Source organism: Lepisosteus oculatus, chromosome 6 (assembly GCF_040954835.1).
Source record: "Lepisosteus oculatus isolate fLepOcu1 chromosome 6, fLepOcu1.hap2, whole genome shotgun sequence".
Taxonomy (NCBI): domain Eukaryota; kingdom Metazoa; phylum Chordata; class Actinopteri; order Semionotiformes; family Lepisosteidae; genus Lepisosteus; species Lepisosteus oculatus.
In genome coordinates this window covers 53,831,559-53,859,101 of record NC_090701.1, presented here as the reverse complement: position 1 = coordinate 53,859,101, position 27,543 = coordinate 53,831,559, and the positions used below count along the sequence as shown (strand labels likewise).

Below are 27,543 nucleotides of genomic sequence, written 5' to 3'. Positions count from 1 at the left end.
ATAAATTGGATTGGGATATATACTAAGAGATTAAAATAATATCTTAAGACAGATTAAGTCTTTATACAAAATGATTTGAATGAACATGTTTTCTCTTTCTTGTGTAATCATTTTTCTTCCTTTCTCTTATATGCTTTTTAGAGCAACTTCCTTCAGAACTGCCGGTCATTGTCAATACCAAAGCCTGGATCTAAAAGTGCCAGTCCTGTGCTACATTTGTGGCTAAAGCTTTTACTGAACATGTCCTTTGGAGAAGATGGACAACAGATCATACTGAAGAGTAATGGTGCCTTAGAGCTGCTAACAGAAATGTCACAGTACAAACCTCGCAACACTAAACCTGTGGCCCTGCTTATTCTGCACAACCTCTGTTTCAGTTCTGCCACTAAAGCAAAGGTTCTAGCTAATGGTAAGACCTTTCTAATGCAACTTTATATCAATCTGGCTGAAAGAAAGATTTTCTGTTGTACACTAGTTTAAGCAAATATCCTTCCTCATGTGTTTAGAAAGACGACAGTGAACGGTACTTGCCACACGTCTCCCGACAAACATTTTTTTAAAATAATTTAAACCCTAGGCACAGCACAAAACCTTTTCCTTTTCTCCACTGTAACCCATGGTCCTTTGAAACGATCTGTTTTCATACAAGGGGTTCTACCACACAAACACCCACATTGTGCAGAGCTGGAGTGAAGCCAGAACTGGGGGCTGCACACCAGGTCAAAGCTGAGTGAAGTCATAAGACTGTTACTGCAGTATATTTAGTAGCACGCAGTCAAGAGTGCAGTGTTTATGCCACTGCAAAAAAAACAGGCGCAAGTACTCTTGACAGAAGTCCTTGTGGCCCCCATGAGCTGGGTTTGTCAGTCGTGAGCACGTGTCTTCCTGCTACCACTTCAGCAGGCCCATGTGCGGGTTGTCTTCAGCCCTGCGGGTCGGGGGGTTGGCATGAGGTGAGCCAGGCCCAATTCCAAACCAGCTGGAGAGCAAAGCAAAAATGAAGAAATCTGGCATTAGTATTCTTAAAATGTAATGTAATGTATAATTTAGTCAAGAATACTGGGGTACAAAGCAAAACAAATTGGGTTTACAGGCAGTTCCACCCCAGTTCTGGGTAGCCTCGGTGTGGCTAAAACTGGTCTGTAGTTAGAACGTAAGACAGTGTAGAAGTCAGAGCTGGCTATTTGATCTCGTTCAGCTGTTTCTTGAAGTAGGTCAGGGTATCAGCTTGGACAGTATGGCTGTGTAGCTTGCGCCACAATCCCACAACCCTTGGGGTAAACAAAGTGTCTTATTTTCTCAGTTTTAAATGCACTTTTACGTCGTCGCTGATGTCTGGGGTGCTTCACTGTGAGGGAAGGTATCGAGATGGTAGAATTCCCTCTGTGATTTAAATCACAATGTAAATATAATATTGCATGAATCCCCTTTTTATTCCGTAATTAAATACATGGAACTGTAATAATCAAATAAATGCAACCGCCAAGTCTGTCATGAAATACCAGAGATCTTCCTTTGTGCTAGTTTCAATCATTACATTATTACATTTAATCTATTATTTATAGCCAACTCTAGGATCAAGGAAACCCAGAAGCTATTAGATATTATTTTTATTGCAACAAAATATGTGAATCCATACAAAGCTGGTTTGTATTATTAAAAAGTGCCAATTTCCTTTCAGATAAAGCAGTCAGAGTTCTGGCATCCTGCTTGGAGAGTAATCTTACAGAAGTCAAGACCATTGGAGCTTCAGCTCTGTGGGCTCTGCTCCATAACTGTCAAAAGGTACCTCTTCAAATATGGCCCAGACTTTTCACACACAAATCGCACAATACTAGAGGTTAATGAAATGAACAGGAAAGGTGATTTATGCAAAAGCTGAGGTTAATGATACAGACTCAGTCACAGCCACCTGGTAATACGTATTAATTAATTTAGGGTACTCGTGAAAATTTTGAACAAATGGCAACTTGTCCCTTGAGCTTCTTGACATCAAAATCTGCTGCATTCAGTAAATAGAAATAGTTATTAATACCAACTAATTATTGGAAATTATACACTTCTTTTTACTGTCTTTCCACTAATTTTCCTTCCACTCCTGTGAATTGAAAGACACATTTGCATGAGAGCATCAGAATAAGAAGTGAACACCTACAGCATGATGATGACTTCTTCAGGCCTTAGTAATAGAGTTTGAGTACTTGGATCTTTCTCATTTGTTAATCAGACAATCTGTTTTCAACAATGGAATTAGTTTTCTTTTCTTGATTGAATGCATATTGTTTCATAAACATTTCAACTTTTATTCAAAGGCCAAGGTGGCTTTAAAGAACCCCTCCACCAAATGTAAAGTTGATGAAGCATACATCTCCGCTAAAAAAGGTATTTTTCTTTAATCGAATTGATTTTTTGTGATAAATTCAAACTGTTTTTGCTCTTTGTTGTTGCTAGCATGTATTTGTACAGTAATACAAGGAGATATCTAAACCCAAAACAGTCTGAACACTTCTAACAAGACAAAACAAAACAGAATGCAGAATTAAAAATCTTTTTAAAGCAGGCAGAAGTTTTTGAAAGATACACCAAAAGGTAACCTAAAACTGTTGAGTCGAAACAGATCTAGCCATTGATAATGCACAAACTTTTGTTGAAAATATTTCAAACAGGCTCCGCGAGGCCTTCGTCTTCAATTGAGAAGGATTGAGAAATATTGTTGTATTATCCTGATGTTCCATCCTGGCACAGGGTCTTCTGTTGTTTTGACTTTGTTTGAATCAGTCATTCACTGGTTTGGTCTGGAGTTTTCAGGCTTTAATCAGTGATTGTTATAAGGTGTCTACAAAACCTGGTAAAGTTTACCTTTAAGGTGGACCATAACCCTCCAGATTGAGGAGTGAAAGCCACTCTTTGTGATTTTACTTTAAGCCTCTGACCTACCCTCACTGTTTATTGTAGTCAAGCAGCGCTGGACTTCTTAATTAATTCTTCTGATCTTTACATCCCTCCCTGCACTGTTAAAATCCACCAGGCTAACATTTTGCAGTGCTCAGATTATGAACTCACGCAAGTTGATAAGTATCTCTTTACCTGGCAGATCAGTACAGAAGGCAGTGTCAATTCAAAACTGTCTTATTTTGTCGTTCCTGTTTTCGGTTCGCTTCTGTTGTTTCAATCTTCATTTTCATTCCTAGTCATAGTCATGTTTGGACTTAATAGCCATCTCATTAATCAGAGAATGTACTTACTGTATGTTCTAACAACTTAATATTTTTCTACCCAGTAGAATCAGTAATACAGACAAACTGAAGGACACTTGAGTCTTTAAACAACTTCAGGAGAAACTAAAAGGAAAATTGGACTTTTTGTAAACCATTGTCCATGGACACACAAAGCGTCAATGATGCTGTTTCTGCAAAGGATGATGGAATTTAATGAACAGTAGTGTTCACTTTGAAAAATGAAGTCAATGGAACCATTAAAAGCACTTGTTTTGTTAATGGAGATAGACATTCACTGCAGATAATGGTGAATTAAAACTAACAGAAACCTGTCTGTTTTAAATACATTTTTTTCTTTTTTTTTTCTTCACAGAAACTGCAAAAACAAGCGATGAACCACTAATTTCATACCTACTAAAGTGCCTTGAAAATCTAAGTAATCTCTTAAACAGCTAAGCATTTCTCCTGTGAAGGCCCCGATTGTATTTGTTATAATCATGGAAATCGCAACATCTGTGATTTCATTGATTGTTCTAAAGGATTTATTTTTGAAGCATATTTGTGAATAAAAAATGACATGTATATATACTATTTTGTAACTGTAAATTAATTTGACAATTTGTCAAAAATGTATGATAGAGTATGTGATGTTATTGATTATGTTCTGTGACTAAATGTTATTTATAGTTTATACACATATTTCGAGTATTTTAACCTACTGAATAAAGAAGTCATTTCACTCACCTACCCTAGTGTAGTCGTGTGTTTTAACCAGCACAATGTTTAGTACTTTTTATAATTTTGAAAATTAATTGCAAGAAATATTACAATTATGACATATAGCGTGATCTTGTCAGATCTCTGAAGTTAAGCAAGGCTGGAACTAGTCATTACAGGGTTAAGAGACTTCTGAGCATAACCAGTTTGTTGCTTTGTTAAACTCGTAGGTGCTGCTCTTCCCTTCTGTAGGAGAAAGCCTTTTGCCTTCATTCTTACTTCCCTTTGTTGTCTCAGATGGGAAATGTGCATTACAGTTTGGTAAAAGACACAACCTTACACACCTTTAACACAACATGATCCCATTAACAAAGGATACAGCGCCTGATGTTGGGGTTTTGAGACAGGTCGCTACCAGCTTTGTACATTGTTATTTGGTCCACATCTTGCAGTGAAATTGCTCCAATTCAGGTTCGTTGGGGATTCTGATGGATAGCAATCACCAAGCCTCACCATAGATTTTCTATGGATTTATGCCAGGACTTTGACCTGGACACTCAGGGATTTTCACTCTCTCAGACCACTTCAGACTGCCTTTGGTCTTGTGTTTCAAGTCATTGTCCTACTGATGTGTGAATTTTCTGTGCAGTTTTAGAAGAAAACGTGGTTGAGACACCCAAAAATCTAAGATTTGCCTCTACTTCATCCATTTTGTTTTCTAGTCCTAACAAGCTTTCCAGTCCTGGTTGATGGTTGATGAAAAGCATCTCCATAACATGATGCTACCTTTGTGCTTGAGTGTAGAGATTTTTAACTGGGAAATGTTTTGCATCTGATGTAGTGATCTATAGTTACGTCAGAAAGTTCCCATTTTGTCTTGTCTCACAAAACCGTTTGCCACATATTTGCAGTATCACTTATAAGCTCCAATCCTGGATTTGAGATGGGTTTGTCACTCTGCCTTTCAGGCCAGGTCACTCTGTGGAGTGACTGGGATATTGTTTGACTCATGAGCATTTTTACTAGCTAGTTTTCTGCTTGGTTTGGAGCGACGCCCTAAACTAGGCAGTGTCTGGGAGGTTTGATTGCTGTGCCTTCCATTTCTTGATGACTTAGTAGACCGTGCTCACGGGGATATTTAGATACTTTTTATTATTTGTGTACCCTTCTCCTGATCTCTGCTTTTCAGTGACTTTATTACTGGATTTGAAAGCACCTTATTCTTCATAGTTGAGTCTTTGCTTAAATTTAACTATATTTCACTATATAATACCACACAGGTATAATATAGAACTGCTGTAATTAATTGTGTGGCTTATTATGGTAACTTTGTGCAACTAAATTAATTTGCCAAAGTGTTTGAATATTTATGCAAACAGAACTTTTTCATTTTCTTTTATATTAATTATCTATTTCCATCTTTTTGTTTTTTATTTGAATCTGTGAAGTAGGTTGTTTACAGTATAACTAATATTAATTGCTACTTCAAAGTGTCATGACTACAAGCTATAAAAGAACAAAATGTGAAAACTGTGAAAGGATCTGAATACTTTGGAAGGCACTGTATGTGGTATTTAAATCGTTAAAATCCATACTAGAACATTTGGTAACACTACAATGAATACACTTTAATTTGAACTTCACATGAAGTGATACATTATTTTCTGTATCATACTGTATATATTAAATACAGTTCTCATGTTATGTTCATGGACTAATACTTTCCCTGTTCGGGATTAAACAGGAGCAGCCACTTTCACTAAAGAATGTCTAAAAATTCCTTACATTCATTTTAAAGATGTTTACTATCCTAAACAAGAATGAGAAGTAAATCAAAGTTGCTGGCAGGCCAGAACAAAAGATTCTAATAGCCAAGTAGAAAAAAAAACAAGAGACTCACTTGTGTTTAACCTCATCAGTAGCAGTCTCATTGTTCCAAGGGTTTCATTTCATACATTCATCACTTTTAATGTCACTGCTGCGTTTCACTTCCTTTGCAAATGATGAATCGTTGTGTGTGAAGTACTGTGCTATAGTGTGTGTGTGCACAGGAAGTGCTGGTTAGTTCATTCCACTCCTCAATGCAGTATTCATGCTGGCTAAGCGGGATAAGATGGAGACGACACAAAAGGAGTACTGGTACTTCATGGTACTTATGCTTATATTAAGTTGGCATGGAGGTAAGATGCTTTTTTTTTCCCTTCAAGCCAAACAGGGATTAGGTTGTTACAAAATGTATAGATGCTAAAGTTTTGAAAAGTTCCTAAAATGTGATTCTCAGTAATTGTGCCAGCATCTCTTTTGCTCAACTGCACCCATTAAAGAGGGAAAATCATTATCTGTTAATGATATTTTCATATCTTTTGTTGCATGTCTGTATTGTATAGAGTAAATAATGTGAAGAATTTACAGAACATTAAGAGACGTATTTTTGTTGGCATATAGCACATAATTTATTTTAGGGTAGAATATTCAGTTTTCTTTTTCTGTTGGAATTAGATGGTAAATGATTGAACTTTGTGGAGTACTGGTTGAAGTTAAGTGCAATCTCTGGCCATTGTAACTATAAATCTAGGGGTTTACTTTTACATACTGTACACTCAATACTACCCTAAGGTATTGGCAATTTAGTATCACATTTCAAACCATTGAAATGTTTACTTTAAATACTATTCACCCAGTGTAATCAGAAAATTAATATCTACAGTACAAGCTTTATTTCACCCAACTGTTAATGGATTTGAACTGAACATATACAGTATACAGTACATACAATAGGCATATAGACCAAATATTTGAAGCATAGTTGATAGTTCCAAAATTAATTCGCATTAAGTATTTTCAAGACTTGTCCATGGATATATACTGTTTCACAAGTAGTCTTGCAAATGTATCGTATCCGCTAACATGATTATATATATATATTATGTCTTGAATTGTGGCCTATTCTGAATTGATGGTAGTATAGGAGCTGCTCTAGTTAAATTATTATTTTCAGTGTATGGCATCAGATGTGAATGAAATAACAAAACTGGAAGCTGGAGTGTTTTTGTAAAGCTCCCCCTGTAAATATAAAAATAATTAAAGATTCTAGTCCCATTGTATGTACAACTCGTGCTTTCAGACTTTCAGCAGTAAGAATGGTCCATTAATCCTACCCTTATTTATTTCCATTTAACTCTATAAAAGATATAGTTATTCCTGTGGTCCAGTGTAGAAAGCATAGTGTAGTGAGGCCATAGTGCGGAATCCTGATGCTAAATTCACTGTGGTAAACTGGATTAAATGTTTCACGTGTTGTGAGTAGAGCACATACAGTATACAGTACATAAGGGCAGTGTGATCCCAGGATCTTCTGTGATGTGATCTCAGAAAGCGAAGGAGCCTAGAGTCCAGACTCAATAATGGTGAAAACAACAGTGTTCGAGTCTATACTCAGCCAGAGAAAAATAATTAATATGAATCAATAATTCATGTAGTTTTCCCTTTACTTGCTGATTCGTAAGTCCAAGCTCAGTGAAAGAGAGGACTGTGCACAACAACAAACATCACTTTTCATCGAAGCACAACCACCCACCCAGCCTGTATTGACTTTGGTTTAGAATCCATTTTGCACCTTTTATACAGTGGCTTTTCACATTTCTTCCTTATGTAAAAAAAAAAAAACCCTCTATTCTATTTCAGATGCCACTCTGCCAAAAACTGCTGATTCAGTTGTGAAGCTGGAGACGAACACAACGCTGACGTGTACCTGTCCTTGGAGTGGTAATCTCAGCCAGATCTCCTGGGAAAAGAGAACAGACTCACAAAAGGAGAAAGTAGCTGTTTACCACACAACATACGGCCTTCATGAATTTGGAAAATATAAAGGAAGAGTCAAGTTTCTGAAATCATTACCATTGGATGGAAGTATTTTAATCACACAGACCACCGAGGAAGATCTGGGACTTTATCAGTGTTCCGTACACTCATTTCCAAAGGGCTCGTGGACTAAAGACATTCGTGTGGAAAAGACAGGTAAAGTATTTACCTTCATCATCAATGCATTGATTAACTTTATGGAGGAGTGCCTCTTGTTTGGTTCAGTCAGAAAATACAAGAGGAAATGCTTTTTGTGTGGTATTCTAAAAAAATGGAAACAAGCGGCAGTAATTCAACAAGAACATTTCTGGAGTACATTTTACAGACAAAATTTTGAATTTATGAATTTGGGGTGTAAGAATAATACAAATACTATATTCAGGTGGGTAGCTGCGTCAGCATGCGTAGGCTGCAAAGGAACAAGTAATAGGTTTATTCCATGCTGAAAAAAAGAAGAAAGAGAACACAACGTTTCGGCCGTTGAGCCTTCTTCAGGTGACAAATACTATATTGTTTATGTAGCACCTGATGGGGATCTCAAAATGGCACTTTGTGGTCATGAAACAGATAAACACAAAGTTCGTCAATGAAGCGGAAAAGCTAGAGTAAGAAAATGAGATTTAAGACGGATATTGAACTTGCTGATTGACTTGCAAGATCTGATATTGGGCTGGATGATCAATTCCACAAAAGAGAAACAACGGAACAGAAATCATGGAGCCGCCCTGCTTTGGGAAGTGGGCGCAGGTCAGAGTGCTTAGTGTGCTAACGCATTTAGTACATTATTCTAGAAATAATATGAACACAGTGTTAACAGCTTGGTTAAAATTTAGAATTGTTTTCTTTATTTGGTAAAATAACACTTCTTTTTTTTTTTAACAGTGGACATCGATGGCAGCGAAAATAGATCAGAGGTTGTTGTTGAAAAGGGTCACAATTTCACACTAAGGTGCCACTATGTCCAAAATGGCACAGTACACCAGGTGACGTTTGAGAAGCTTGGAGAGAAGTCTAAAGACACCATAGCCCTCTGCAACTTTTCAGATGGAAACTTCACTGGTTCCGATTACAAGCAAAGGATTCTGCTGAACTGCAGCAGCATACAGGCCAGCCTGCTCATCATGAATATAACAGACAAAGACGGAGGAATTTACCGGTGCCGCTTGAGAACTAACTCAGGAAATCAAACCACTACGTTATCCCTGAGTCTGCTTAAATGGGGTACGAAAAAGGTCCTATAATTCCTCATAAAATAAATGTATACTTAACAGTTCCACTTTTTTTTATCTTGGCCATATATAGCATTGTGTATCACATTGGTTGAAACAATTGGGTGAAATGGTTTGCTGTTCAGCTTTGATCATGCTGTTTACTTTACTTCATTATACTTTATTTTACTCTACTAACACTTATTACACTATAAGTGTAATAATCCCTGGATGGGAGACCTCCTGGGAAAAACTAAGGCTGCTGCTGGAAGAGGTGTTAGTGGGGCCAGCAGGGGTCGCTTACCCTGCGGTCCATGTGGGTCCTAATGCCCCAGTATAGTGACGGGGACACTGTACTGTAAACAGGCGCCGTCCTTCGGATGAGACGTAAAACCGAGGTCCTGACTCTCTGTGGTCATTAAGAATCCCAGGGTGTTTCTCGAAAAGAGTAGGGGTGTAACCCCGGTGTCCTGGCCAAATTTCCCCCCTGGCCTTTACCCCATCATGGCCTCCTAATAATCCCCATCTATGAATTGGCTACATCACTCTGTTCTCCTCCCCACTAATAGCTGATGTGTGGGAAGCGTTCTGGCGCACTATGGCTGCCGTCGCATCATCCAGGTGGGGCTGCACACTGGTGGGGGTGGAGGGGATCCCCATTACCTGTAAAGTGCTTTGAGTGGAGTGTCCAGAAAAGCGCTATATAAGTGTAAGGGATTATTATTATTATTATTATTATTATTATTATTATTATTATTATTATTATTATAAGTCATGTTTATTTATACGGCGACAGCCTGTGCCATTAGTTATTATTCAGGTAATAACTAACGCGCTGTCAGACATTTTGGCCACGGTTGCGTGTAATTAATTAATGTAGGTTAGCAGGCTTGCCAAGCAAGACATTTGGTATTTCCTCATTTTGATTTTGAGTAGACGGCAGGGGTTTTCAGTTCTCGCGTTTAATGTAAAATGTGATGAAAGTGTACTGTACACCAGGGCTCCCCAGTTCTGGTCCAGGAGGCTTAATTGGGCCAGTTTAACAGCTTCTCCCAGCTCCTCAAGCGCTGCTTCATTAAAAACAAACCTGGCAAGCCTGCAGACACCTGGCCGTGTAGGACCAGTATTAGGGACCGCTACTGTAAGTAATTTCACAGTACCAGAGCATTCCCAGTGTTCATTTGGAAACACAGAAACAGTTTCAGGATTGGCACAGAATCCCCCAGCAGTCTGTGTGAAGGCAATAGCTTCAGGGAGGAGTTAGGTCTCTGGAAGTCTGTGATGTTTTGTGGTTTTTGCCGACACTCCTCTTGTTGCCTTGAGTAATAGATTAGATGCCAATAAGTCCAGTCCACCTAGCTATACAAGTGGGTTCCAGTCATTTCTGTGGGCAGTACTGTGAACAATCCACATTATATCGAGGAGGAAATCATGTGCTCTTAGTCCACTTAATACTGTGGAAATTGTGATAAACCCCAGCCTGACAAGGCTGAAAGCTCGCTGAAGGAAATTATCTCATAAGGACATACAGTATCAGGAACGAGAGAAGGTCCTTAGTAGTTAAGGATCTCATCCAGATGTTCTTTGAAAGAGGCCAGGATATCAGTTCAACAACATGGCTGGGTGGCTGGATCCACACTCCCACCACCCTTTGGAACAAAGCCTTCTCATCAAAGCTTTTTGACGCTGAAACCCGGGTTTCATTCTAGAAACTCAGTTTTGTTACCTCATTTGCTGGATGCAGTAGCACTTTCAGGTGGTTATGTCGCTGAGGTGAACCGCACACGGTGCCAAACTATAAAAACTGTTCTGCAAAAGCATCTGCAGTACAGCTGTGTCACCGTTGATCCATATTGGTTATGTCATTAATGTGACATACACTACCCTGTGCAGGTATATTAATACAGCTTCACATCCCTCAGACACATGCACAGTTAACGCAGGTCAATTATTTTAGAAAGATGTTAGAAAGGAAATTAATACAAAGCATAAAATGATTAATTGCGTAGACTGGGAATAGGTTCATCAAGGCCAAACAGGATGAACTGTCCTAAAACAACCTCATAATTCCACACATTTTAAATGATATGGTGAGAAAGAAATTGATTTTAATTCTGATGTGTTGTTCTGGCAAAAGCAATTCTACTCAGTGAAATTAAGATACAGAGCATTATGCTGCACCATAAACATCTTAATAGTAACAGATGTGTTGTTCTATTTGTACAAGAATTGCAAAAAACTGTAACACTTCCCAGTAATTGTATTCTTAATGTAATCATGTTTTTTGTTGCGTCCATACAGACATGAACCTAATTTTCTATGCTGGAGCGGGAGCAGCAGGATTTATTGTTTTAGTGATTCTGGTGGCTACAACCTTGGTGTATCAAAACAGGTATATTATTATTATGATGATGATTAAATAAAAAAACGGTTTTATTTGGTACTCACACTGTGCCCTAAAACCTAAGAACATACTTCTAGCAACAGAACATATATTTTGCCTGAGCTTTGCCTTACGCAAAGTGTTGTACTAGAACCAAGAAAGAGAAGGTTTTGAATTTAAGTCTGATGATACGTCATTGGACTTCTTTATAAATGTTTAGGGCAAAAGAAGTAGTGTTATAGTGATACTTCCAGTCACTTTATGATAGATACATACTCCTCCTATAAAGCAAGGGAATTAACAAGGAATTTTCTTTCCTCCATGCATTAGAAAATGTTCAGATATTACATACAATGTTTTTTTTTTTTAAATGAATGCATTTCTCCCTCCCGATGTAAACTTTTTTCAGTCTAGGATTTTTTTCCATTAGACCCAAAGCAGACAGAAGCAAAATGGAAAAAAAACAAGTGGTAGCCTTGAGATGCAACAGATGAAATGTAAAAAATTAGATTCACTTTGCAGGGGATTTTCTAAAATACTATCGTGCCATAGAAGGCAATCGTTCACAACTGAAACATCAATGCAGCCATTCCTGAGTTTATACTCTTTTTGAATAATTAGTTTTGTTCTACTTTGTTTTTTTTAGGCGTAAAAAGAAGAGAATGAAGACAAGAGACAAATTTCAAGTTGTGAAAAAACGGGTAAATATTATTTTTCTCTCAATTCACACATACAAAAAAGGCGCAAAATTAAAGCTGTGTTTTTTTATTTCCCCCCACTTCATGTTTTGGTGTACCTATATTTAAAAATGTACAGAAATTGAATACAATATGCTAACAAGGTGCCTCAAGGTGGAAACAAGCAATTTTAGTTTCAGGTTTAAAAACGAAACCTTGTTTCGTGAAGCCGCAAGCAAAAAAAAACGTAAAGAGTTCATCTTCCTTGATTCCAGTTCTCACCGAATTAAGATTTGGTTACGCTATTTTTACTGTATGATTAATCGTGGTTAAATCTTAACTTACTTCACCCTTGTCCATTTATGTCTTGTAGCAGCTGAACAACTATGAACAAGCATCGGTCTATGACCGGATGAAAAAGAAAGCCAAACATCAAGACACTGATGAGATCTATGTAAATATTCCAAATCCTCCTCGTCGAACGAAGAAGAAGACATAAGGCTGTCATCAAGCTGGAAATGATCGATCGGAATTCCAAAGGATGTGGTTCACTTGGAGAAGGGAAAGACACTAGGAATTCTCAACAGATAATTTGCTGCTCTGAGCACTTGGAAGAATAGTAGCAGTTTCTTTCATTAGAAAGAATTGTGCTACGTCTACTGTATCTGTGGATTAAAATAGTGCTACTGTATGCAAGGATTTTGATCCCACTGTTCAAAGTAAAATTGATGCATCGCCAATTCAAACAGGCATGAACTGTTAAGTATTTTTTTGCAAAGAAAACTCAACTGTGCCTAATAAGCTTTTTATTTTAAACAATACTGACCAGTTACCAAACAATAAAGTGGAAATTAGTCTCCTACGAATTTTTTAATTCAATATTTACACCATTTTCCATATTTTCATATTCCGAAAATAATTTCCTTAACTTTAAGCAATATTAACTGAGAATTGTGGAAGATTTGTTTGTCTAATAATTTTGACAAATAATACTTCGATTTTACTCAAACTGTATGGAGAAAACTTTTTTATTAAAGGTTAATAATTAATATATCTGTTTAAAACAAAGTGATTATCTGAATTTGGTGAATTCTTTAAGTAAACTTGCCACTTACAAGGTACGGACATTTTTTTATTATTACAATTCTGATATATTTTTAACAAATTGAAAATTTGCTAATTATACTTCTCGTACCAAGATGTTCATACAGATTTATTTGATGGTTACATTTTAGTATTGTTATTAGAATTATTTTTTATACACAGTTTAACTTTATAAAGTGTAGTACAAATTAGTTTGGTAGTGGACAAACCATATGTGAAATCACCAACATCATTTTGTATGATGGTACTTGTATTTTGTATTTCTTTTGAAGTTTGTAGTTGAATTTCGGTGCCTCTGATTTACAAATAATTCATCTGTCCTTGACCTTTCTACTGTTTAACAGCTCAGTTTCAGCTGTAACTCCTAGATGACCTTGGGATTTGAAAGACAGAGTACTCATGGTTATCTAAAGTTACAAAAATATGCATTTTTTTGTGCAATGAGATCCAATTTAATCTGAACTATTAATGGATTGATTCATTAAATGTATGTATATATAGTACATGAAAATAATTTATAATTTACTCATGAATTTCCTAAAATAACTTCTAAAATGCTTGTATGTAAAGAGACGTAACGAAATAAATGTTAGTAGTAATTGTAGGTACTGTGTTTATAATGTCGTTTCTAATTAACAGCTCAGTTAATAAAGCAAATACAATAAGACAAATTGTGGACTGCTTGCGAAATACCTTGTGACTATGGAGGCTAGCCTGACACCGTGTGGTTGGATAGCTACATTACAAGCCAAGAGATCAGAACTGCATGAACAGCAAGGAAATACTTGAGGCCACAGCTCTTCAGTCTTGATCCTAAAGGACTAGTCTGTCTGGTACTTATTCCATCTTAGAAGTTGAAAGTTGAAATTTGACTTAGTTCTTCCACTTTAAAGATTTTTTTTTTAAATACCTAAATGAGATGTACATAACCACACGGTCAGGCCTGAGGCAGAGGCAGAGGCAGAGGGCAGTGCTAAAGCAGACCTAGCAGTAACAGCAAAGGAACAAGTAGTAGGTTTATTCCATGCTGAAAAAAAGAAGAAAGAGAACACAACATTTCGGCCGTGGAGCCTTCTTCAGGTGTGAGAGAGACAGGGCAGTAGGCAAAGGTAAAGTAGCGGGAGAACAAAGGTTGGGAGGGAGGAGGAGTGAGAGGCAGGAGCAGACTCTTAACGACAGACTACTGTTCTTTTAAAGTTTCTCCATTCATTGGAAGTTTCATTTCACACCTGCACCCATTCTGACTTCTGACCTCACACCTCTTGATTGGCCTCTCTTTCTGTCCCCATCTCCCGCCTCTCACTCCTCCCCTCTCCAAACTGCTTAGACACTTTTTACGCTCACTGTTGGATTTTGGGTCCCAAGGGAACTTTAGGACAAGTGATATTTTGCTCCTACCTACAACTTTTTTTTCAGAGACTTTTGGCTGCCTGAGTTGTATATTGCAGCATTCAGTAACTGTATTCAAAAACTGCTGGATTTTGGGTCCATATCAGCTTCAGGATGAGTGAATTGTTGCTCCTATCTGAAATTCTTAATGTCAGAAACTTTTTGGTGCCTAGATGGCTTGTTACGGTACTCGGTAAGTATCCCAAAACTGAGTCATTCGGATCAAATGTTGCAAGCAATCATTATAGAATCTAATCTATTTGCAATAGCATTTATCAATGCCTTTGATTTTTTCACACTCATACTTTATGGTTTGGGGAACATGTCAAAATCTGATGCCCACAGAGGTTCTGATATTGATTGCAGAAATGCTCAGTTGACGCCCCAGGTAGGGTTAGGGTTAGTATTCACACACTATTTAGACAATTGTTATGCTCAGCGCTGGAGTTTGGGGCCCAATTCAGTTTTTGGACGAGTTATTTTGTGCTCTTCTGTGAATGTTCTTTTTATCGGAAACTGTTCTGTGCCTTTAAGGGGACATTACACCAGTCGGTAATTGTATCCCGTAACTGAGTTGGTCGGATCAAAAGTTGCAAATCAAACATTATAGAATTGAATATTGTTCAGTATATGGCAGCTTTTAGTCATTGTATTCCAAAACGGAGTCAGATCAAAATTTGTAAGAAAACTTTAATTTTGTCATTTAATGTGCAACTGGAGTCAACAACGCAAAGCCTTCACTGGCCTGAAGTACCCACTCACTTCAATTCCATTTTTATAGATTTTTTCAGATGATTGAAAATTTGCCTAAGGAAGATGCATTCTTGAAGACGATCAAATTCCAAGAGTTTTTCTCAATCGCAGACATACCAACTTTTGGGAGCTGGGGGCGATTTCCAGGAGATTATGGATCATTTGCGGGAGTCAGGGAGGAGACGCTGATTTCCAGGAGACTCCTGGATCTTCCCGGTGACTTGGGAAGCCTGCAATCGTTTTAAATTATTTTAAGCAGGTATTTTTAGGTTTGAGAAATCTTTTCAAATTAGATGACTGGGGGGCTTCAGAGACAGAATGCAGGGTTGCCCTATTGAAACCCCAGCAAGGGTTAGGTTTAGAATTTCCATAAAATTTTAAATTTGTCATTTAAGTCACAACCAGATGTATTACTGGAATTGAATGGTTCTGGTAATGCACACCCTACACTATCCTGAAATGCCCACTTTTTGGTATGAGGAACAGTTTCAAATCTGATTCCTGGTGGGCTTCATAGACATATTTCAGAACTCACCTTTTGAAACCCCACCTAGGGTAGTGTTAGGGTTAGCATTCCCTGTGTTGTATATTGCAGTGTTCAGTAATTTAATCCAAAATTGAGTCAGATCAAAAGTTGTAAAAATGCCTATTTTGCTGGGAAAATTCTTTTAAATTTGTCATTTAACGTGCAGCCAGATGTGTAACTGGAGTCAACATTGAATATTTCTTCTAACGCAAACCAAACACCTAAAATACCCACTCATTTCAATATGATTTTTGCAGCATTCTCCAGCTGATGGAAATTTTTTCCTAGGGAGACTTATTCTTGAAGACGTTCTTGAAATCAATTTCCAAGAGCTGTTCTCATTGATTTTGATGGTTTAGACTCATACTTCTTGGTGTGAGGAACCTTTTGAAATCTGATGACTGGAGGGGTTTCAGAGACAGAATGCAGGACTGCCCTGTTGAAACCCCACCTAGGGTTAGGGTTAGCATTCCCACAGCACGTTTTTTACGCTCAGTGCTGTTTTTTGGGTCCCGAGGGAACTTCAGGATGAGTGATATTTTGCTCCTTTCTGCAACTTGTTTTCCAGAGACTTTTGGCTACCTACTGTAGGTTGTACTGTATATTGCCATCTTCACTAGTTTTGCTCCAAAACTCAGTCAGTTCAAAAGTTGTAAGAAAAACTGTTCTACTTGGTAAACTCTCTTAATGTTTTTCACTTAACGTGCAAGCAGATGTATAACTGAAGTCAACATTGAATAGTTCTGGTAACACGAACCCTACACTGGCCTGACATACCCACTCATTTCGATACCATTTTTCTGTTGAATAAAAATTTGCCTAAAGAAGACACATTATTGAAGGCCATTTCCAAGAGTTTTTTTTTTTCAATTTTGATTATTTAGATTCATAGTTTAGATTCAGACGATGGGGCTTCAGAGACAGATTACAGAAGTGCTCTGTTGAAACCTCAGCTAGCACAGACATTTTTTTTACGCTCGGTGCTGCATTTTGGGTCTCAGGTTATTTGTGATAATTTGCTCCTACCTGCAATTTGTTTTCAGAGACGTTTGGCAGCTTGTGTTGCATATTGCACCCTTCAGTAATTGTATCCAAAACTGAATCAGATGAAAAGTTGTAAGCAAACCTGTTCTAAAGGGTAAACCTCTTAATTTTGTCATTTAAAGTGCAAACAGAAGTATAAGCGCAGTCAACACATTAGCCCTGCACTGGCCCAAAATTCATGCTCTTTTAAATACCTTTGTCTAAAGAAGATACAGTGCTTTATTTGGGATTAGTAAATTTAAAATCTATAACTATCTAATATTGTAAAACATACAATAAATATATATGCCAGCTTCCATATCATAGCAACTCACAACTGGCAACCCACTGAAGCTATGCGAACCTGGTAAGTAACTAGATGGGTGATCTCCTGGAAGAAATATTTGTAGAAACACTAGGGGGCGCTCACCATGTGGTTTGTGTGGTTCTTAATGCCCCATTATAGTGACAAAGACAGTATAATGCAAAAGGCGACATCCTTTGGAAGAGACGTAAAATGGAGGTCTTGATTCTCTGTGGTCATTAAAAATCCCAGCATGTTTCTTTAAAGGAGAGGGTTATAACCCCATCATCCTTGTCAAGATTTCCCCTTGGCCTTTACCAATCATTGCCTCCTAATAATCCCCATCTATGAACTGGCTTTATCACTCTGTTCTGCTCCCCACTGATAGCTGGTGTGTGGAGAGTGCACTGGCGCGCTATGGTTGCTGTTCCATCATCCAGGTGGGGCTGCACATTGGTGGTGGTGGAGGGGAGTCCCCATTACCTGTAAAGCCCAGAAAAGGAGTGTCTAGAAGAGGGTGATGTCTTTTCTGCAATTTGCTCAGCATGCAGAATTTACTGCTGTCTGGAGAGCGGAACTGTGTGTCACTGGGTCTGCTGATAACCGTGGTTGAGTCCAGGCAGGGAAAGGCCTGGAGATGCTTGTCAATGGTGTCCTGTAGAATTCTTCACCAGGGGACCCGGTCTTCTGGTGTAGCGGAGTTCACCATGTCTAGGGAGTGCGCTGTGGCTGCTCAGAGCCCAGGAGTGACTGGGATCAGATCCTGGCATGTGCAGGGCAGAGCCGCATGCATTACACAACCAGAGGGCTAAAAGGACAATTTGTGTGTTACAAAATACCAATCTGTAAGGTTGAACTCTCAGCTTCTGTGACAAGCGCAGCTCTGCCTCTGCTGGGATCCAATCACAGTGGCTCACTGTCCCATCATGACACTCCACAGCTCTCTAAACAGCAGTGTATGTCCACTGCATCATAAGACCTACTGAGGGCCTTCCTACTGCGCTCTGCACTGTCTAGGGCTTTGAAGATGATGGCTGCCTATTTCCGTAGGCATACAGTAATTGCAACACAAGACCAGGACAAAACATTCAGTAAAACAGCATCATCGATTTGTTTTCCTTGAAGAAGGAAAAACATTCTGTTAAAAGCCGAATAACGCAAAATTCCTAAGACCTTTAGCACAACAGTGTAATTATTAAGAATGTGCCACATAGATGAAGCTATGCTTTCCGTATTTCCTCAACATCTTCCAAAACAGGTGTGGATTGTCTTGTTTCCAATAAAGATAGCTAATGCTAATGTCAGGAATGAACTGTACTAACTACCGAAGTGAGCTGCAGTATATGGGATGAATGGCCTCTTCTCGTTTGTGACATTTTTTGTGTTTAATGTTTCTTAGGTTCTCTGCTGTATGGTGGCACTGAAAAATATTCTATCTTGCTTCTCACCATTTCCACCTACCTAGCTTCACACTGATACACACTGTATCAGCCCCCTCACTCATCGCTTCTGAATCACCCTGTGTTACTGATGCCCTCAAGGCAGGAGGAATTAGTCATTGCCCTAGTTTATTTGTCTTCATTTCTTGGTTAGTTCCTTGAATGAGTCATCTTGGAAATGTATGAGCAATGGATAAACAAGAAGTCTTATCAGCCCCTTTTCAGGACATTAAAAAAGAAGCATAATTTTCCTATGAATATATTTAAAAAAGCCTTTGCTAATAGAAATGTTCCTTTTCAATGGTCTGAAAATAATTTTCCTATGAAATGTTACATTCTACTTCATGTTCTTATATAATTGTCCTTGAAGTCTGTAGAATGACCTAAAATTCTCATTTTGCTCAGTTCGGTATGCAAGATTTAATTTTAAGTTGTTTCTAATAACTAAGATGTAATAATAAAAAAATATAAACGTGAATGCGACTTATAATTCAGTACACAGTATGTCTAGTAAATAATAAAATTTAAATATATTTTTATCCTGACGTTTTTTAACTCTATATCCCTGCTGCTATTAAATTAAATATACAGCCAGTTTTCCTCCAGCCGGCATTAAGTCCCTTGAATGAGTACAGTATGTAGAAATTAGCAGGTCCCAGCTGGATACATAAGGGAGTGATTTGTTTCACTGAATCAGTACTCTTTAATAGCCCTGACGTGTTTCTTTGCAGTTGAAAAGGCCATATACTCTGTGCAGATACTGTATAGTGTGAGGGTCAAGTGGGCTGCAGCCAAGGAGTGAGGAACAAAGAGAGGTTAATTCAATTTTAAAAGGAAGAAAAAGTACAACAGTTTTCTGTGGAGTGGAATATGGCACATTTACTTTTTTATTTTTGCTTTTCAGGATGCATTTATATGCTGGAATTATGTCAGTGTGTAAAAATCTACCTTTTTTTTTCATAGATCCATCCATCTTGTCAGGAGAGATCATTTCTGTGGTAGGTCAGCTTCTGCCTTCTGTGGCCAAGCAAGTTTTTGTGAAGTGTCTAAGCATTTCATAAAGCCTCTACTTTGCTTTTTACTCATAGCATGGATACTTCAACCACAGAAAGCCTATTTCACATTGAATTAAAAAACACATAAAACATCCTTGCAGCAATTGCACTCACTTATTAGGTTATGAAGCCTCATTTAGAAGCCTGCAACATACTGCTGTATGTATGCTGTCATGCTGTAACCTTTCCAACCAATTAGCTATTAGGCAACAATATATTGTACTGTATATACACTCACACCATTTTTTTTTACACACCAGTTGTTACTACAATGATACAATCAAAGCTGGCTATTTAACTGCTGATTAGGCCAGTAATGTATGTCATTTTCAAATGTGCATCTGTAAGTTTATGGCAAGAAAATACAGTATTTTCTATTTGAGTGACATTTATGGGATTTATGCTGCAACAGTGACTTCCTCATGGATAATCTGTTTCTCTGTAAAAACAAATCAGGCACTTTCTGAAAGCATAATGAATGAAAAAATATGTGGATATGGCCAGTTCATTTTATTATGTCTATAGTTAGATGTACTGTACATAAATACACAAATTTGTAGTTTTGTGCAAAAAAAACAAACTAGTAGAATCCTTGTCATCTGTCTGAGGTTTATGGTAACATGGTATCTAATTTAGAAGAGAAGGCTTTTGAAATCTGAATAATTTCTGTTTTGAAATTGAAATTATACTTCTGATTTTTAGGACACAAGTACACAGGACAAAGAGTCCAAAACATATTGTTGCATTATGATATACAACATCTTTGGAAACATCTTACGTGCAACGGAGTATCTCATTACTTAACATGACCTACAGAGGTTATCAATATTTTTAGTTGTGACAAATTTCAGTGTCAGAAATGGATTCACCCTTATATCATAATTTAAAATCTATATTCACAGTTCCAACCTTGATAGAATGATATTACTTTTAGGACCACAGTCTTCAATGATTCTACACATTTAAAAAACATTCCTGGAAGATTCTCTATACCATTTCTGACACATTAACAGACTCTCTGTTTCATAAATCTCCTATTCACTGTATATCATTACTATACTGTGCACATGCTGGCAGGTGCCCTTCAATTTGACAAAAGAACCTAATTGAAAAAGCTTAACATATAAACCTTTGCCTTTTGTTTATTTTTAAAGGGTTGCTGTACCTGCTTCATCTTACAATATACAGTATATCTCATCCATCTTCTTCCATACATTATGTCCCAAGGAGTTACTTTCTGTGTTATTGTTAACCTGAAGATGCTGTTTGGGTCTGATTTTTGGTCCAAATGTTTTATCTGAATGACTCATTAAAATGTATGAATGCCCACACTGTTTTTTGATTGGGATAGTACAGCCATTTCAGAAACAGTACATTTTCATTTTACTCAAAGTATAAAAGCATTACTTTCATAGGCTTAAGATGTTAAATGGCTCAATTAAAAAAAACGAGAGTATGTACATATTAATAGGTCTTTGCCAATTAAAAATAAGAGACAGGTAATTAAAAATCCAATTGTCATTAGCAGCATTCCTTTGTAATTATATTACCAATCAATTAGATGTTATCAGTTAACCATATTCCACTTTTATAGTATGTGTTAAAAAAGGGATGGGGACTTGTAATAGATGAAATCAGACCATTCTAATAATGCTCTAGTCATCAAAGAGCTTGGCTTGTCTTCAGTATGAAGAGTAAAGACTTTTTCATAAAGCCAGTCCTAATTCTCATTCTAATTAATGGCTACTGAAACCCTAGAACTCTTACCTTGAAGTACCATAAAAGTATTCTTTAATTCACATTTCTAGCCTTCAAAGTGTTTGCAATTGTCTCTTTTATACAGGCTACTAGATTAAAACTATGTTTGATCTGTACCACCTCTACGAACTAGTGTAATGTCCCATGTCAGCCTGAAGAAAACTGTGTGCCTTATTCAGTGCATGTCATTGCACTGGTCCAGAGCTGTAACTCGATCCATAGCCACTAGAGGGAGACAGTGCTTGTTCTTGGTGTCGGATCCGGGCAAGTTCTTCATCGGCACCTTGTTCCAGCAGATGGCTGGGAAAGGTCTGTGCTCGAGGAACTAGCGTCATACCCAAGCTTGCTCCTGCAAACATGGAAAAGACACACATTGTTACCTTTAGTAACAATTTACCTTCAGCCAGTAAACAATGGCTGATCTTAAAAATGTCAGGCTTGTCCGAATCATTTGGCTAAAGGCAAGGTTTCGGAGGGGTAAAACATGACGAAGAAAACTGTTTTTATTATTCAGGAGATGAATAATGAAAAGAAACGCAAATAATTATGAGATGCAACATGTGTAAGGTGATGAATGCAGCACTGACAAATAAGCATCCCTTTCCCAGTCTCAGGTAAGACTGAAACAGATTCCTCACCTCCTCTTCTGTAATATTTTTTCCCCTGTGATGATGTTTATGTGAAGGCGGGTCCATCAGGATTTTAAGCATGGTTCAAATAAAATGTAACCAAAGCTCAGGGCAGATGGAGAGTTCTGTGACTTTTGTAACTGACTAGTATAATCTTAATCTTCACTGTTGGACTTCAGTCCAGGAGAACCTGATAATAGACCACTGAATTAATACAAAGGTTAATCACCTTGGGATCCTCTCTAATACCATGTACATGAGGACCTACTTATATGTAACACTAAACAAAACTAGTTTGTGGCCTCCTCGTTTTGCTAACAGCGGATGCTTGATAGAAATTTCGTCTCGATCAGTGCATTTTGTGTTCCGCAACACTGTGTTCTGTGCACAACCACACTGGAATGACTGCTCTTGAAAACATCCATCCATACAGTACAGTATATCTTTTTTCTATCACTTTCGTACATCATCCTGATTAGGTGATTCACAGGATTATCTGATACTTTAACCATATTATAGAATCCAAGTAGAATATGTAGATTCTTGTTCTATAATTTGCATGACTGTAACACACTGCAAACATATTAAGTTTATGCAAATGCCACCTTTCATGTTAACGCTTTTCAAAAATGTTATTCTTGTCGAACTCCGTTCCTATTTTTATTTCAGTCTTCTGAAATAAGGATTTCACCTTTTCCTGATCTTTTCCCCTCAGCTACATCATTTTCCCATTTAAATCATTGAACCTGCACAGAAATGTAATCAGGTTGATCAGCCGTTCATGAAATGCCACACACAGCTGCCAAAAATGATGATCAGGTCAACGCTGCGCTTCAATTAGGTCACATTCAAAGTCAATTCATAGCTTCAGGGTCTATTTTAGATGTAGTCATTGCATCAAAATTATATACTGTGCTCCTTGGCTGCATGTCTGTTAAACTGATTAGATGCTAAACATTATTTTGTTCTACATAAATATGGATTTTGTAGTTAAAGTTAATTGCCCAGGACAGCACGACGCTAACCTTCTTTGATTACAGGATTATGAGAAAGTGAGCAGTTGCACATGCCTGAGCATTTTGGATTTACAATAATGATGTGGTAACAACCCTATTTGACTGAAGATGCTCAAAGACATTTTTGTATTACTGTATTTATTTATGCACAATTACAGTACATACCAAAAAGTGATATTTAAATACTGGAGTGAGCATTATGTTGCAGAGAAATGCACAAGGCAGGAAGAGGTTCCCAATCCTAGTTCTGCAAGTCACACCTGATGGTTAATTATTTATCTGAAGCCATAGTTGAGCTAACAAGTTGCTTGATTGGAACATTTATTTGTTTTGTTTTTTTCTACTCCAAAGCTGATATTGCATGTTATGAAATGCAATAGCTCAAAGGCACCTTCGAACATGTTTACAAGCTGCAAATGAATCTTATTATTAAGTCAATCAATGATTCAATTGTGTTAGTTAGAGCTCAGCAAGCTTGAAAACCAGCAGGTAAGTGGGATCAATTACAAACCAGGACTGGGAACTGCTGGGAGAAGGCATCCAGTTGTTTGTGTTGTAAATAAATTACTGATTTTAAAATGTTATACGTAAAACATCCTACAGTGTTGAAATCCATGCAAACACAAGGAGAACACACAAAATCCGCACCCCCAGAATTTGAACCCAGGAATCCAGCATTACAAAACAGGAATCATTACATTTTTAAATACTATAAATAAAAAAATGTTTTAATAATACAAACTGTAATGTATCATATATTTTACTGAGACACACACTTATTATGCTAAGAAAACACCCTTCACTTTTGAAATTCAAAAGGGAATTATTTACATATTGAATGTGGATTGTGTAGATTGTGGAATAAGAATTAATACTCAAGCTATATCACACAGAATGTCAAGTTGTTGAAAAGCTAAAGTCCACAATAATGCATCTATTTTGCTTTAAACAATGTTGTGCTCTGACACATCGCTGAGTTTCTGTATAGCCAGTGTAAAACTTTTTAGCTTCCCTTGCTTAAAGTAGTCATTAGTTTGCTTATGTCAGTCCTTCTCTAGGTGCTCAGGTGTACCCTTTATCATCTTTATCTTTATCATCAGCTATCATTGGAGCCCTCTGAATTTCCTTGTACTGTAGCTACCAGACGGTGTTGATCCCAGCTGAAGTGTAGAGACAGTTCACAACACTTTTCTATTGGATGTGGACGTGAGCCTACAAGAAGCCACAAGTTAATGGGGTATTATTGAGTAGTTTCAGTCCCAAAAAGACCCCTCTTACTGACAGATTTGTCCCAAATTCCACCTACTGTAAATCAAGAAATTCCAAACAGAATCTTCCAGCAATCATTCTTTTATTAAACATGTTTTTCCATGTTTCAATGTCATACGTGCAAAAACGTCTAATATACAAGTTGCCTTACTGTATCTTGTGAGATTAATGCAAAGCCCAAACCTATTTTTTTTCTACTCTTTCTGTGATTAAGCTTCCTTTTCAAACCCTGGTATTAGCCACTTAGAAAAAGAAATCCTATGTTAATTATTTAAACTGTGCGTAGGAATTTTTATTTGATCAAAATTAGCTTCCAGTGTTTGTGAGTCATTCCTTGCTTCAAGACCTAAAACGAAAAAGAGTTTATCTCACTGTTTTAGAGCAGCCTCCTTTGTATTCATAGCTTTCTCCATGAGATTACACAAAATATATTTGAACAATAATTTCTATATTTTCATAGCAGTATTTAGTCGAGGCATCTTGCATTTCTCGGGTAAATGGCCACATCCCCTCATGCTGTCCTTAGCCCTTCTCTCCTAAAAATCGCCAAAGACTCTGCTTATTTCTGCTCTGTGCAAATAGAAAAAAGTTATTAATCTCATCGAGTTTACCACCTTTGGCTTTAATTATTGTAGTTATTTTTTAAATGGTAAGTAGCAAATTAAACAACTATATTTGTAAAGGTACAGTATTTTAAAAAATGTATCAGAATTCTCAAACTTCTTGTATACTTTTAAAAAAAATTTAGACATCAAAAGGGATACTGTATGTGTTTTTTTCATTTTCCTATATACAGTATAACTTCAAAAACATCTATTTACTTTCTAATAGAGAGGGACATTAAAATTCAACCTAAGGATCTCATTAGTCAAAAATCGGAAATCTTCTATTAGAGAACAACTGCTTTTTAGACCCCCAACGGCATTTGTGACAATGAGACTCCAATGAATGGTATGATTAAAAACAGTCAATTAATTATCACCCACCACAGCCTCATTTACTTAGAAACATCTCTTTGTCCTGATTTTTTTTTTTTGTAATGCCTGATTTGCCTGTAATGTATTCAATATTTGGACAGCCTGTTCTTACTGTGTGTATTAAGGTTACCGAACCAAGCTACCGCAGTGAATGTTAGGACAGATTCAATTAAAGTACAGCCCACCAACTCCACAACATAAAAAAGTTCTTGGAAGTACCAATCAAAAGAAAACAAGAGTTTTCTTTGTTTGGAAAACACATTGCCAATGTCATGACTTCACACAGTGCAAGTTACAAACAAGGGGAGATCACTGGGCTGATCTAGCTCCTATGGTAGTTAGCTAATTAATCAAAGGATCTTGTTCTATTATGATCAAGTGTATACTATGCTTGGAATTACAGTATCTGAACGAAAATGTGTCTATTTCATATTACACAATGTTCACAAAAAATCATGGCTTGACTGGAAGGATTTGCTGTCTCAATTCCTTTGGAGGACACTGGTTATTTACAGTATACTGTTTAAAACAGAAGCCTTTCTTATGCTGCCTATCTGCAACCCTTACAAATGCTCACAGAGAATAGTTACAAATTAATGTCAGGACTCAAAAAGGGTTTCAGGCTGCTTGCTGGGTCAGCACTCCTAGTTAATGGGTAATAATACTGTATGTTCACCGTGCCAGAATCTTGTGTTTTAATATTTGTTTTTAATATTCTTTAATAAAGGAAAGTACTGGAGGTAGAGGGAGAGGAAGAAAGTACTGTAAGTGCAACTTCAGAAGCACACGTTAATGAAAAGATAATAACAGTGTCTTCATAGCTTCTGCTAATAAAATGAAATGATATAAGAAACAAAGACAGGTACTGTAGCTGTTTGATTATAATAAGATACCAAAAACAAACCACTAAATCTTTCTGAAAAAAGAAACAATAGGAACATCCTGCAGAAACTAACTTCAATATGTTAGCTATTTATAATATGGTGACACTAAAACAATTACTGCACATGAATGGTAATTGTGCAGCTTATACAAATATAAAAACCTGTACAGAAGTGCAACATTGAACATGTCAGGGATGAACTTTCCTTTGAAACAAACACAGATAAACAGAAATAACGGATGTGCATATTTTTTTCTAGTTTTAGTAAATTGGAGGGTCTCCAAAACTGTAAAAACCCTGAAGAATAATTGATGCCAAAATGTATTCACAGAAATTGTGCCTATTTCACAAGGACTAACACTACCCAAGAATTGCCTGTGTTTGAGAATGCTGTGGCTCTGTGGCTAAGAATCTGCGCTTGTGGCTTGTGCCGGTTCAAATCCCCTGGCTGGCAGAGGAATCCTATTCCGTTGGGCCCCTGAGCAAGGCCCTTAACCCCAACTGCTTCAGGGGTGCTGTATAAATGGCTGACCCTGCGCTCTGACCCCCAGCTTCTCTCCCTGTCTGTGTGTCTCATGGAGAGCAAGCTGGGGTCTGTGAGAAGACAAATTCCTAATACAAGACATTGTATATGGCCAATAAAGTGATCTGATCTGATGTTATGAGGTACAGTATGTGAGATTTGACATCAGCTGTGTTGCTGAGGTCCAGCTCTCCTCGCTGCAGGACAAGGAGGCTGGGATCACCATGCAGGGTGAAGAGAGGACCAGTGGGGTGAAAGCATGGTGTGTGAGGTGAAATTTGACCCTGCTATACTGTAAACTGACTTGTATTGTCCCAAATGGGAAATTCGTTCTCCAGTGAGGTAAAGGATATAACACAATATACAGTACAATACATTGAACACCATACGAATAAGAGGCACTCACATATGATGAGCAAAATATATAAACAATGTAAAATATACAATGAACTGTCCAAATAAAGCAGGTTCATACTGTAGCTGTGGGAACAACAGATTACCCAGATTCAAATGCAAAATAGTCAAGTTGTTTGAACTGATGATGGAAGGGGCTCAAATTCACTGTGCAAGGGGTGGCCTATGAATATGTTAGCTTTCTGAACTATTTGTTTGGAATAGATGTCTGTAAGCTGTAGCTGATGTGCATCATTAAATTTGCTGGCTAGTTTTACAATCCTGCTCAGTCTGTTCTTATTGTGTGTAATGTATTGAGGTCACCGCAGTGAATGTTATAAGGGATTCAATGAAAGTAAAGCCCACCAAATTCAAAACATAAACAAGTTCCTGGGAGTACCAATCAAAAGAAAAGAGCCATCTTTGTTTGGAAAACAC

The 27,543-nt window shown here is 37.4% G+C and overlaps 3 protein-coding genes across 4 annotated transcripts in view; 2 read left to right on the top strand and 1 right to left on the bottom strand.

Moving 5' to 3' along the window:
* The window catches only part of rttn (rotatin), a 69,732-nt gene extending 65,762 nt beyond the window's left edge, over positions 1–3,970 (top strand). The window contains exons 46-49 of the mRNA XM_069191576.1: positions 142–409; positions 1,682–1,785; positions 2,313–2,382; positions 3,592–3,970. Coding sequence (XP_069047677.1) covers positions 142–409; positions 1,682–1,785; positions 2,313–2,382; positions 3,592–3,674 — 525 coding nt within the window. The 3' untranslated portion in view covers positions 3,675–3,970. The remainder of the gene's footprint in view (positions 1–141; positions 410–1,681; positions 1,786–2,312; positions 2,383–3,591) is intronic.
* A 1,971-nt stretch (positions 3,971–5,941) lies between these two features.
* On the top strand, positions 5,942–13,829 carry cd226 (CD226 molecule). Its single transcript, XM_006633975.3, has 6 exons — positions 5,942–6,115; positions 7,620–7,952; positions 8,679–9,017; positions 11,306–11,396; positions 12,034–12,088; positions 12,438–13,829. Exons 1-6 carry the CDS (start codon positions 6,028–6,030, stop codon positions 12,561–12,563), a joined length of 1,032 nt encoding a protein of 343 aa, XP_006634038.2. The 5' UTR covers positions 5,942–6,027; the 3' UTR covers positions 12,564–13,829.
* Positions 13,830–19,454: 5,625 nt separating this feature from the next.
* dok6 (docking protein 6) overlaps positions 19,455–27,543 on the bottom strand; it is a 108,920-nt gene continuing 100,831 nt past the window's right edge. For both annotated transcript variants that reach the window (XM_015353800.2, XM_015353802.2), the window contains one exon: positions 19,455–21,764. In XM_015353800.2, the coding sequence (XP_015209286.1) occupies positions 21,601–21,764 (164 nt within the window). In that variant the 3' untranslated portion in view covers positions 19,455–21,600. The remainder of the gene's footprint in view (positions 21,765–27,543) is intronic.